The sequence below is a fragment of the Stylophora pistillata genome, chromosome 9 (genome assembly GCF_964205215.1).
Source record: "Stylophora pistillata chromosome 9, jaStyPist1.2, whole genome shotgun sequence".
Lineage (NCBI taxonomy): Eukaryota > Metazoa > Cnidaria > Anthozoa > Scleractinia > Pocilloporidae > Stylophora > Stylophora pistillata.
Window position 1 is genome coordinate 13,190,201 of NC_142527.1, and position 12,709 is coordinate 13,202,909.

At 37.5% G+C, this 12,709-nt stretch overlaps 1 protein-coding gene and 1 long non-coding RNA gene across 11 annotated transcripts in view; one reads left to right on the forward strand and one right to left on the reverse strand.

Annotated features, from left to right (window-relative positions):
* Positions 1-12,709, reverse strand: part of LOC111343976 (uncharacterized) — a 33,371-nt gene that overhangs the window by 16,463 nt on the left and 4,199 nt on the right. For 4 of the 10 annotated variants that reach the window (XM_088734132.1, XM_088734131.1, XM_022951196.2 and 1 more), the window contains exons 2-3: positions 5,897-5,951; positions 4,344-4,854 (exon numbers count right to left, since the gene is read on the reverse strand). In XM_088734132.1, coding sequence (XP_088590258.1) covers positions 4,344-4,854; positions 5,897-5,944 — 559 coding nt within the window. In that variant the 5' untranslated portion in view covers positions 5,945-5,951. Of the gene's footprint in view, positions 1-2,177; positions 4,279-4,343; positions 4,855-4,928; positions 5,020-5,442; positions 5,850-5,896; positions 5,952-6,084; positions 6,235-11,774; positions 11,893-12,367; positions 12,511-12,709 lie in introns of those variants that run through there. The other 6 variants (XM_088734129.1, XM_088734128.1, XM_088734130.1 and 3 more) reach the window with 6 other exon arrangements.
* On the forward strand, positions 4,996-5,815 carry LOC148723385 (uncharacterized). Its single transcript, XR_015991966.1, has 2 exons — positions 4,996-5,109; positions 5,397-5,815. It is a non-coding gene; the product is annotated as an uncharacterized LOC148723385 (long non-coding RNA).

Sequence of the window (12,709 nt, forward strand, 5' to 3'; positions counted from 1 at the left end):
GATTCAGCATAAAAATCTGAAACACATTTTGTGAAAAGAAGGAAGAATATTATGCTAATAAACACTTGCTTTTTTAACGCGAATATTTTGATTCTAGGTATCTTCATCGATGCATAAAAGTGATATCAAAAACTAAGCACACTAGCTTACCGCGTAAGTACCTCTCATAAACATTTTTTCCATAGGAAAAGTAAACGGGATCATATCTGCTTTTTAAAAAGTGTTATTGGTACTTCATAAATTTGCAGAAGTCGCTCATTCTAACAGAGCATAATTTTTCGTCAAGTTTTCAATTCATATACGGTAAATGTTTTTTTTCAAGTTAAAATTGGCTCTCGCTTCCTAGGTTGATACACGCGCGTGCGATAAACACCAAACCAATATAGGATCTTTCCTTTCTTTTTTCCTTTTTCTATTCTTCGAGACTTTCTTATATCGAAGAGGTCAACAACGTAAACGGGTCTTTACTACTCTATCCAGTATCACGGTCCAACTCGTCTTCTATTTTAGGAACGATCTTGATTACCCAAGGTCTTACCCTGAACGGAAACGCTAACTATAAAGGAGGCTGGATACAGTTTCTTTGGCGCACGCAGACTGGGTTCTAATTTACCCGGGACTTTTAAAAAGATGAAGAAAAAAAACACAAACAAACAAACATGGCCGCCGCGCCCAGGCCAAAATTATTTTTTCATCTTCCCAGTAGACTATGTTTTACGCCTATAGGTAGGCTGCCTACACTTTCTTCTAACTTTAACAGTAGTGCGTTTCAAAAACGGAAAGCTACAACACTCTCAAGTGAACAAAATACGCGTGAATCCAACCTCCTTAAAAGGAACTAATCACGGAGGCGTTTATCAAACTAGAAAATATTTCGCAGCTTCTCTAAGAAGCGTTTGCATTCAGCTTTAACGGAAGCGGTTACAAGTACTGTAAGCGCTTAACTGTGTATGTAACATTAGCACCGAATAAGTAAAGAGGGCCTGTCAACCGAGTCCATAGAAATACAAGGCTGGTATTTCAAAATTCGACAGATGCCGATAGTTGTATCGCACTACAGTACTTCAGTACTAAGTTAACTGATGTTTCGTCACTTTGGTGCAATATTCCGGTGGATATTTCTATTCAACCCCAAACGATTCATACAAAAATTTAAACTCAAACATTAAAGTTGTTACACTTCACTATAACTTGCAGACACATCCTCCATAGATACTCACACAATATTAAGTAGCTCCTACAAGTTTCCATATCATTTAATGCAAGCTGGCTCTTCGTTATATCAGAAATCAAGAACTAAAGCGAGGTGCCTTGGCATGTTAATCAGACGATACATTGTCAATTTAGTTTTCACCATTGGAAATGTGCCTTTCAATGTATTCAATGAAAAAAAATGCAATAATTAAGAGTCCTAGTAAGCCAAGGTTACATAACATAACTAAAAAAACGGAACAGGCAAACTGAGAACTGAATGTTTCATGAAGCGCAGCACTCGCAACTGACACAGAAAACTAAGTTTTTTTGGGTCCAGAATATTCATGTCTCACTCTTCTTAAGTACTAGTGTCTATTTAAGACTTTAATAGATGGCGTGCGTTAAAGATACAACTAGCTATAAGTTCAGCACACAATTGTTATTTATAAATAAAGCCAAGACTAATTAAAGTTTCCTATGCGTATTCAAAGTATTTTACAGCCCGGGGGGACCGTGTGACTCGGCACGATCTGAAATTGTTTACACTGAAAAACGCGTCTATGAAAAAATCATCTGCAAAGTCTATATCAGAGATCAGAGCTTTAAAAATATTCAATTTCACAAGCCAACAGTTGCATAAAACGAATGTGTATTATCAATGAATTCCTTGTAATATGTATGCGCGGACACGTAAACACCTTATCGTTTACCGCCTAAAAGTATAATGGTCTCGTTCTAATTATTTAATTGCTATATCTATGTTTGTAGTCGAGTTTGTAAGTAAAAAAAAAAAAAAAAAAAAAAAAACAGAATAAAAAGACCTTTCTTTCACCCAAAAAGAAATCCCTTCCGTTGAAATATCAACGCCATTTTACAGCATGATTTATAATGAAAAGATATGAAAAAACTCATCTGGTAGATAAAAACATGCATTGAGTCTATAATTACATGAATTCTAATCGTGGAATAACGGTCATAATCACCTGCCAATGATGGGACAAGAAGGCGTTCACTGCTTGTGTGGGTCTTTTCAGCTGTGAGATGGATATGATGTAACCCTGCAGCACCCTGCAGCATCCTCCAGCATCCTACAGGACCCTGCAGAACCCTGCAGCATCCTCCAGCATCCTACAGGACCCTGAAGAACCCTGCAGCATCCTCCAGCATCCTACAGGACCCTGTAGAACCCTGCAGCACCCTGCAGCATCTTGCAGCATCCTGCAGCATCCTGCAGCATTACAGCCCTAAGTTTTGGTTTATCTACTCCAGAGTCATAGGCAGTTTGTGGTAGAACCATCACGGTTCTGCCTCTATTCATTCCGACACTAGTTGTAGGGAAATTTATTTCCCAAGGTAAAGAGACAATTGAGCATACATACTCACCGACTTCTGACCCAAAATGAGTTGTTTGTTTGGGTATTTTTTTCACGATTTGCATTCAACAATGGTAAAAGTGTTGTAATTGTTATCGTAAAGTGACTTCGGGTTGTTATGTAAGCAATTTAAAAAATCTATCGCTTTGTACTTTGCTGTTAGGGGCTTTGAGTAAATTCCACATGAATAAGGAAAGCTGCAGAGTGACGTAAATTATGTAATGATCCTAGAAAACTTTAAGTACTGTTTACAAAACATTTGTTTTGGAAAGATTTACTCTGGATCAAGTCTTTCACGTCACACAATAATTCGATCAAAGGTCAAAATTTCCTGCTCACGTCTCCAAAACACGCGCTAGCTGGAACGTGGTCAAAGACAAAGATTAATCTATGGCACACTAAAGAGATAAAAAAAAAAAAAAAAACAGGAAATGGTTTCAAAAGAAATAAACGAACAGGAGAATCGTAAGTTAAATTGATTTTGGGACAAATGTCAAATTCCTTATATGCTGCCGTTTCCTTTATAAGCTAGCTAAGTCCCCAAGGGGGTCCGCAGTTAGACATTCATCTGATCAAAACACAATCCCGCGGATTTCAGGTTGTCTCGCGCAAAAAGGAAAGTTAATACTTAACAAGCAAATGCATCCCAAAGTTTAAAGAAGGCATAAGAAAACAATGATGATAGAGACAAACATTAAGACGGTTAAAATGTACAAAACAGGCTTGTTGGAAAACTCTTTCTTAGGAAATAGTTTAACAATTTTGATGTATAACGTGTGATTGACAGATTTCCTCTCCCTGGATAAGATCAAGTTATGACTCTGAGAGATTCATGACTTAGATAGAAGCTACGGACGATGAAATACGATTAAATACTTATCAAATTAAAGTGAAAAATATCAACAGATTTCTCTTCTAAGAAGCTTATTGCATGAATTATATTTCAGTTTGTTCGGCTATGGTGAAGATCAATATGGTGTATAGTACACAAGATATACCAAGAAAGAACAAAATTTTTACAGCCAAAGCAAATTAAAAGCGGAAATACTGTTCATACAATTTCACCAATGGCACAGCAATATACTTCGTTTTTTAGAAGCGTAGTAGTTTTTTAAACCCAAAAGATTTCTTTGTTATAGATTTTTGTCGTGTTTTCTGGACTTGACCGTGGAAAAAGTTCATTGTCATTCCGTGTGAAACGTGTGAATAAAATCGTTCATGGTCTAAGAACTTCAAATTTAAACTCTTCAGGATGCAATACCGCCTTTTTTATCTTTTGCCGCTTTCTCTCAACACCGAACAAAAACTGACAGGCTGATTTGAGAATTCGAGAAACAAACAATGGCAACTTGAATACGTTACGGAAATAAAAGTGCGCCGCTCTATTCAATTTGAATTGTTTACATCCAATCAAAGAAAAAAAACGTGTCAGGACCGATGCATTCAGAAGAACATTTAAGTGCGTAAAAATGACACTGTTTATATATAATTAAAAGCGGAGCTATTGCAAGCAATCCACCCAAACAATGATTAATATTTTCTTTTGAAGCTATCGTGCGTTTTTATGAATACTTCATCAATGAATTTGTTTGCTGAACCAAAGATTTCTGTTATCAACAAGCAAAACGCAAACCGCTAATCACAGGTACGTTTTGATGACTGAGAGAGGTTGCTTATTTATATGCATCTTCCTTTTTTAAAGCCGGTAAAAAATATAGGCCAATAGATTCGCTTTTTTCCCAAGATCACTAAATTTTAATTCTAATGGCAACATACCTGAGTCATCGTCGTAGAATCCGAGCAATGTTCTCTCGTATTTCCTCAAATTCAGCTTTAGTTGCCTGTTTTCTTTAGCAAGTCTCTTAAATGTCTTGAGAGCCTTCATTTCCCTTTGTAGCGCATTTTGCAGACGCTCGCGGAGTATTTTATTCTCCGCTTTGAGTATCTGATACCTTTCGCTCAGATGCGAGTTCTCCGGCATAACTCGTAAAATATCCTGCAAATGGTGTTGGTTTTCGCTGGAAGAACGTGTTAAATTGTTCATATTCTCGTCAGGATACAGACGTCTTCCAACATCACGGCCGGTTCCGTAGGTCAATTCATCAGTGAATAAACTGCTTTCGTGCAAGTTTTGATCCAGATAGCCTTGCCTTTGTGTTGATCTCGAGTTTGGAATGTATTCCCTTGTTCTCCGTCTTCTAAGCGGCGGTGAGCGCCCGGCTTGGACCCGCTCGGCGATTCCAGTTCTCAGCATGTCACGATCCGCCGACATCTCTTGCCAAAATACCTGATATAACAAACACACCTGTTTTACAAATTTATGAAAGTATAAAATATACGTAAGGAAAACCAAATATTCACATTTGTGACTTTTGGAGCTGACTGAATGAACATCATGGCAACGTCCAATTAGCCGGAAAGTGGCGCACGCACATCTGCTCCAAGGACAGAAACCAACAGAATTAACCACTCCTTTGTCTCTGCAATCCACAAATGTTTTTCTCTGTCTTCGACAGGAAACAAATTTTAATCAAAATTATGGGTATGTACTTGCAGAATTTAGTCTTGTTAGCATCAACTAAGATGGTAAGGGATGGCTGCTATTAAGATCTAATTAAGGTAATCCATCAGTTAAGTTAAAAAGATAAAGTATACCTGATGTTTTATAAAACTTCTACTCAATTACAGTTAGATCATCGTTGGTTTTACATCCCACAAAAAGTTTTTGCGAGCTTTACGCTTCGAACTCTAGCCCATTTTCATTTCGTTGAGGTAATGGCAACACAATGCATTTGTAATTAGAAGTCTTCTGAAACTTAAAATATGCAGGTACAAGCGAAAGAGAGAGGCTGCCATTGTCGTCGATCTTACTTACTTGGACAAAGATGTAAACTATCGAGTGCAATATTATTAATGGAGTTCATTCTCTGACGCAAGGATATTATCGTTCTTGTTTCCATCACCATCTTCTGAGACAAGAAAGGGTAATTCTTTTGGTTTCCTACACTATGGTGTTTAGGATATTGGTTTACTAGAAGAGAGAACACGAGAACGATACTAGACTGATGTAGCGACGTCTCATGGGGCTCGACAGAAACTCAAGCATGACTGCTAAAATGACGGCGGACAATTAAAAAGCGTTCAATTACTCGAAAGGTATTGGTTAAAACGAAGCTGTAAACTGACTTTTGTCCTTGTTTCTGTAACTATTGATAGGTTTTGATTAATCATTGCTTGTTTATTTTCAACCTCCTTTCGCGTAAATTCTGGTACCAGTTAAACTAAGTTTCATTAGAACTCAAGCAAATCAATTCAGGATCGTAACGTACCTGTGATGCTGTCATTGGAGACCATTTGCAGTCAAAATCCATTGTCATTCATTCGCTGTAGAAACAAAATATTAATTCATTAACCGAGGCATCTGAAATGAGATTCTTAGATGTTAGTACTTTTGTTTGAGAACGAACACATTCCGTAAATGATTAAGACAATCTGATTGTAGCCCAATCCTTGTTACCAAGTTTTCTTAGTGTTTCAGCTGCTATATCAACTTGAAATCATGTGCTGATGTGTTCCCAAATACTCCAATCTGAGGGATTACTTCACACCGGCTCATAAAACATCTCATTAAATGTTGACAAGACTAACTGCAGTCTACATCAATTTCAAGAGGTTTTAGTCTATAATTTGAAGTGGACTTATGCCATTGGGTTTTAGGGGAGAGGGCACTGTTGAATTTTCGCACAAAACAAACACACAGAATCAGTGCATGAAATTATCCATTTGCATGTGTTAACTGTTAAAGTAAACACTAAATAGTGCTCCTACAAATTCCACAGATTTTGTCTAATTTCCGCGAAATAACGATATAAGGGAATTTTCCAAAAGGATGACGAATTCGAGACTGGTTTTTGAGGGGTGTCTCTAGAGAGAAAAAGGACTAAAAGGGTCTTGTTGTTAAGGGCTCGACTTTATGTACTTATGCGTGATTCAATTCAAAGATGACAGCTGGTGAAGTAGAGGAATATGAGGAGATTACTTGGATAGAAATGTCGTTTTGTGTCTTTATCCTTTGACAAGCAGCTGGCGGTGCATAAAAGTGCAAAGTTAATCGATGTCGCCCATGCAACGAAAAAAGGTCAATAAGCCAGGTACACTGTTTTGTCTTTCAGTTATGAAAAGATTGTTCTCGAATGCTTGTGAAATAGTTCCTTCTTCCATACAAATGAAGAAGAATATTCCGCTTAGTTTCTTTCAAGAGTGCAGCGGTATAAATAATTCAAACATTCTGAAATTCTGAAGCTAATATGTAAAACAGCTAATAAAGCCGAACAACAGAATTTTTATCTGTGGCGGAAATAAGACACTACACAATGCAGAACGCCGGTTGGTCCGCGTCAGTTTGTCACAGAAAAGCAAATAACCTTTAGAAACTGAGGCGTTATTTTACTACAGGAACCATCAGACTGCATGAAAATCAAAAACTGAGGCTCGATGAATCAGAAGAAAGCTTAATTCTTATCGTAATAACATCCGAAGTTTGCCCTGCTAAACAACTTTCGACTTTAAAACTCTCTTGTTTACAACAAGAACGGCGTGGAACTTACGAATTTTCCCGCAACGAATATCACAATCTGCACTATTCGATGGAGTTTTATTTTTCTCCTCGTTATCATCGGCCGAGTGGCTGCAACGCGACCAAACCGCCGGTGAATCATAATGGCCTGCTCACATGTAATACCGCCAATCTGCGTCAGCTGAATATATTTTGCACATGCGCTGTTGTGCCCAAGCTCGTTCGCGGAAAATCCCAGAAAGCGTGCCTTCACAGTTGGAGAGTTATTACTGAAAATGACTTTGAGAAAAGAAAAAATCGGTAATTGAGTGATAAAATAGTTAGTGGACAAGTTTGAGAGAAATATCGTGATTTATCAGTGACTGACAGATCAATTATCGCCCGAAAGTGAAGGCTGAGGCGAATATTATTGATCTGGTTACTATGTGTAAATCAACAATAATAACGTGTGAGCCGAGGGATTAGCAGTTCATTTTCTCGACCCTTTCACCCTGGAGAGTAATCAGCACTTTCATTGTTAAACAGACCGGTAATTAGCGTTTAGATTCGACATAAAATTCTCAGGATTAGACAAAAAAGACGTATGTTGCCATCAGTAGGGAGAATTAGACCTCCAATCCCATACTTTCATGCTCAATTGCGACACGCCGCCCTTTGGTGTGACTGAGCGAAGTAATAAGATGACGAATGCTCCTTCCAAAGTTTTACAAGCAGTTTTCGCGCTTTAATCTGTGAGGAAGTTCAATAGAAATGATATACCAATGCTGACGGTGTAACTAAAGGGTTTTTTTTTCTCGCTGATGTTCATGAGCGAAAATCCCTGGCTCACAGATTGCAGACAACATCCGATGACATAATCGCAGGCTCAGGTACTTTTACTGAGCCTCAACTTTAAACTCTTACCCGGTCTCCACATTTCGTAAATCAGACAGTTATAAGATACTTGAGGTAATTCACTTCCTCTTGATCCAAACGGCGAAACAACAGAAACAACGTGACGCTTATCAACAAAGTGCACAATTTAACGGAAACAGCCCGAACACCTCAGTTCATTATTCGAATGGACGCTGCACAAGGGCTGAAGTAATCTTGTTAAAGAAATATAAAATTTGTTACGGTCAGTTTTCAATTCAGAACAACGTGAACGTTTCTACGAAAACCAGTAGACTCACCTTCGTAAAAAGAGCCGGCTCCGTCTTTGAGGTCAACCCCACTTTAAACCGAGCTAATACAATGTCTTATCACGAATACACAGTCATACGATTTGTTTTCATGTACGGCTCAGTTTTACAGTCCTCCCGCTAAAAGAGTGTGTACAGGTTCGTGTAAATTCGTGTCGTGTTCTGCTAATATACACTGATCTACTACAGTGAAAACGAAGCGAATGGATTACAACCAAACAATGCGTTTAGCTCCATGACGTGTAAAACTTGTGACAAGTGCGACTTCCGAGAAGAAAACAAAGTCAGAATAGATTAGAGTTATTAAATTCTTCTGGTCTGATTACTTCTGTAAATATTAAATATTGGCGGCAAAAGAGGTTTGGACAATCGAGTTTAATCCTTTTTGGGCTCACCAGGCTCATTTCTCATCCGTCAAATGCAGCGAATGATGGTATTTTGTACCCGATAAATGATGGACAAAAAGTTAAAAAGAACTCAAACATAGATGACGATTTCCAGTTACGACTGCTTCTGTATGAAGATACAGAAGCGGTTCTTTAATAAATCAGATAAAACCCATCCAACACCACTTGCGCTGATTCAAGTGGAACAAATCGCAGTCCTTTACAGCACAGAATCGATGACCACTTGAAAGGCAATCAATCACTTAAAACGCTTACGTTCAGTGTTATCGGATAAAGAAGGAAAAATTCATCGCGATCTACTGTAACCGGTCTATTGGTCTTAGCTTTGACCGAAGTTTACACAGGAGTTAATGGTGTAACTTGCATTTTCTCTGCAGGAGGTGGAATTTATTTTCTAGAATCGCCTTGTTCTTTTTAAGATAATACACACATAAGTATTCAGGTGTTGAAAATGAAATCGTCTTCCAAATCCATCAACTCAAAAGTTAGTGACATGACAATATCACGAAATTCTGTATTGATTTAAAGTTAAACTTTGCCGTTTAAACAGCAAGTGGTTTGATTCACATTCATTGATTACCTAGATGTTGTTATTGTTTTTTCTTTTCGTATTCAGGAGCCGTGAGCCTCGTAGCAGTTTGATAGCCGCGGCGAAAAGAGTAAGGAACCTGAAGGTTAGCAAGCTGACCAATATATACATCTTAATCACCTCGTTTCACAAGGATTGCATGCTACAAGTAATACCTACTAAATGTTTTAACGCCGTCTGAGTAATCTACGATGCTCGGGTTCTCGACACCCACCAGAAAATGAAATTCGTTTGCCTACAAAATTAATAACATCATTTGCAGACGGTAGAGTTCATTACTCGTTTAAACTGTTTGTCGTGTGGATTTCCATGCATTTTCAGTTGTTAGCTACCAACTAATTAACAAACTTAAAGACTTGTTAAATTTCGGCGAATTGGGCCCAGTAAGAATCAATATGGATTAGACCACTTATCACGGTAATCTTTACCTGCTGAGTTCGGTCACGCTCATTTTTCAATTTTGTTCTTCTTGTAGCCCGCATAGGTATTTGACCATCATTTTGTACAAAGAAACGAGAGATAGTTTAACTTCGAGGCTGTCGAAGTCGAACACTAAACTTTTCAAAATTTATCAACCTGTCAAAAAGCAATCGTGTTCTTTAATAAACAAATAATTTCAAGTTTGTGTGTACATTTGGGTACTACTTCTCTCGGGAATTAATTTATAATCTGAAATTTGTTCCGTCAGCTTTCAAAAGGTTAAATTTCTGCGAAAAACTAATCATAAATTCATATATATCACTTAAGAGGATAAGAATGTAATCCATTTTATAGAACCAATTTCATGTATCTAGCTACCCTATGCATTCTGCATGCATAACGTGCACGTCAAAATCTAACAACCTAACCTGTTTGTTGGCGATATCTGAAGAATTATGTAGGTCTTTTTAACTTTACCAACAGAGCCCTCGCAAATATGTTCCCTTTTCAATTCATTTGATTTAGTGAACTTAGGGGCCGACCATTTAACTTGTTGGAAGAAAAAAATTGCATGCAGCCCAAATGTAACAGAAAAAGAAGAGCATTTAGATCAGAAAAAAATATCCTGCACAGCAGATTTCTAGAAAAAAAATTTCTTGCTGACCAGAAATCACCCCCACCCCCCCCCCCTCAAAAGTTAAATGGTCGGCCCTTTAGTCAACGGCTAACCAGCTCAATCATCGCTTAATTGATTTTGATTCCTTGATGGAAATCTACAGAGTTAAGCTTGACTTAGGTGACAGTATAAGCCCGCGCACGAAAATAATTAAACCAGTCGACATTTCACTGAAAATCAGCTGAAAACCGACACCCTGAGCCCTGAAAGTCTTCAGTCTTGCCAGTGGAAAAATTCAGAAAAGGAAATTTTAAATGATTTTTTGGAGGATTGAAGAACAGAATGAGAATCATCACGAGACCAATTTATTCTTTGATCTATTAAAATATCAGTGAGAATCTATTTTTCATTTTCCAAGATGAATTGTAAATCAAACGTTGAAGTATTTTACAACTCCTGGTTAAAAGGGATGCTCATTTTTTACCTGAAACAAATCTACTTGAGATCATACTTTGCTCTTTTTGCTTCGGTTTCGTGTTGTGGCCAGCCACACCGAGATGTCTCGAATTTAATTTTTCAAATCTTATTAAAATAGATTGAAGCACCAAAGATCTGCCAACGGGCATGTATTGTGATTGGCAATTCGTGTGCACTTTATCACATAATAGATACGGATGTGTACTGTATTGCGGGGAGAATCGGTAGGTATAACTTTTTTTTCTACTAAACCTTTTCTTAACCTAGTGTCAAGAGTCAACAATTTCCTTCTATCGAAATTTTTGACTAGTTGTTATCATTTCTTGAACAAGGTCGCCCAGAAAAATTCGATTTAAAACCGCAATTAGGCAAAACAATACTGCGGATATGCGAGACAAGTCTTTCAGGCATCATGGCTAAATTGTTCTGCTCAGCTTGATATGTCTCGCATGTAAGAACCCATTATTTGTCCCAAGCGTTCCCTCGTTACCTCAAAGGATGTTCCCTGCTTAGATTAAAATTCAATAATTTGGATCCTGGCTGTCTACAAAAACAACTAAACATTAATCTGAATACACAGAACAACTATACACTTTTTCACGATGGGCACATTGTTAGAAACTTTCCATGCTCACTTTGTAAAGTAAACTTTATCGACAAAACACTCCCGCTTGTCGCTGTTGCCCACAAACACTGCATATTGTTTAATGGTATTTCGAAGTCGCAAAGTTTTAACTCTGGGAGAATTACAGTTGTTTTACAGTAATTTTCTGAGCCAAAATTTTAGATACATGATGAAAATTTAACAGCGATGTTCAGAACTTTGACATAATAGTGTTATGACCGTGATAAGTTTGAGCTGACTTACCAAAATAACACAAAAAGCGTATCACCAAACAAAGACAAGCAACTACAGGTGGGTTAAAATGCATGCTTCTTACCTGACGGGATAACACTTTACAATCTTAATGCCAGGTTCTCTATCTTATTTTGGAGACCATCTTCTCTCGGTTTTCACTTGGTTGTTTTTAACGTGTTTTTCTGAATTTACGAGAGGGGATGAATGAATTTGATTATTTTTCTTCTGTCAGTGATACATTATTCATTAATTACATGCTACTAGACGCTAGAGAAGAAAACTATAGTTACGAACACGCTTGAGATGATGCAAGGATTGTTATTTGAGCATGATTCGTTTGAAGCTATGGTCAACCGAGGAGAAAATGTACCGTTTTTAAAGGACTGACTCAAATGCAGTGATGATATATTAAAAATAATTGTAAGCAAAGTCTACCTAAGACGATATTAGTCTATTTGATAATTATTTGAGCCTCGGCATTGTAATTGATGTTAGAATTAGTGGAAAGTATTCGCATTTGCTCATTTTTGCTTGTTTTTACTTCAGTTTTCGATCCAAACCCAGCGGGTGAAGTAAGGTCTAAAACCGTGACTTATCATTACGAAGGTTCCCGATCCTTCACTGTTTAACTTGCAAGGTGATGTTTATCAAACAATTCAGGCTAATGTCACGTACCAGTTTGTTTTGAACAATCTCCAGCTACGAAGAAAACGAAAATTCGAGCTTGAGAACACACACATCTAATAAACCAATTTGTCCCTCTTACGTCTGTACCGTTGTCACAAAGAAAGACGTTACTTACAAGTTAGATTTTCATTAGTGGAACTGAAATGTGATAACTCGTCCCAACAGCTGTTAATGTCGACATTTACTCGCACAAGTAGTGTTCTTATGATAACAATGTTTGGCATTTGTTCTTTTTTTGTCTTAGTTTCTTTTGAATAAATTTGACTTTTAAGAAAAAATACCTAGAGCATTTTGGACTAGCTTCGACCACCGTTGTTTGTATTGAACTTT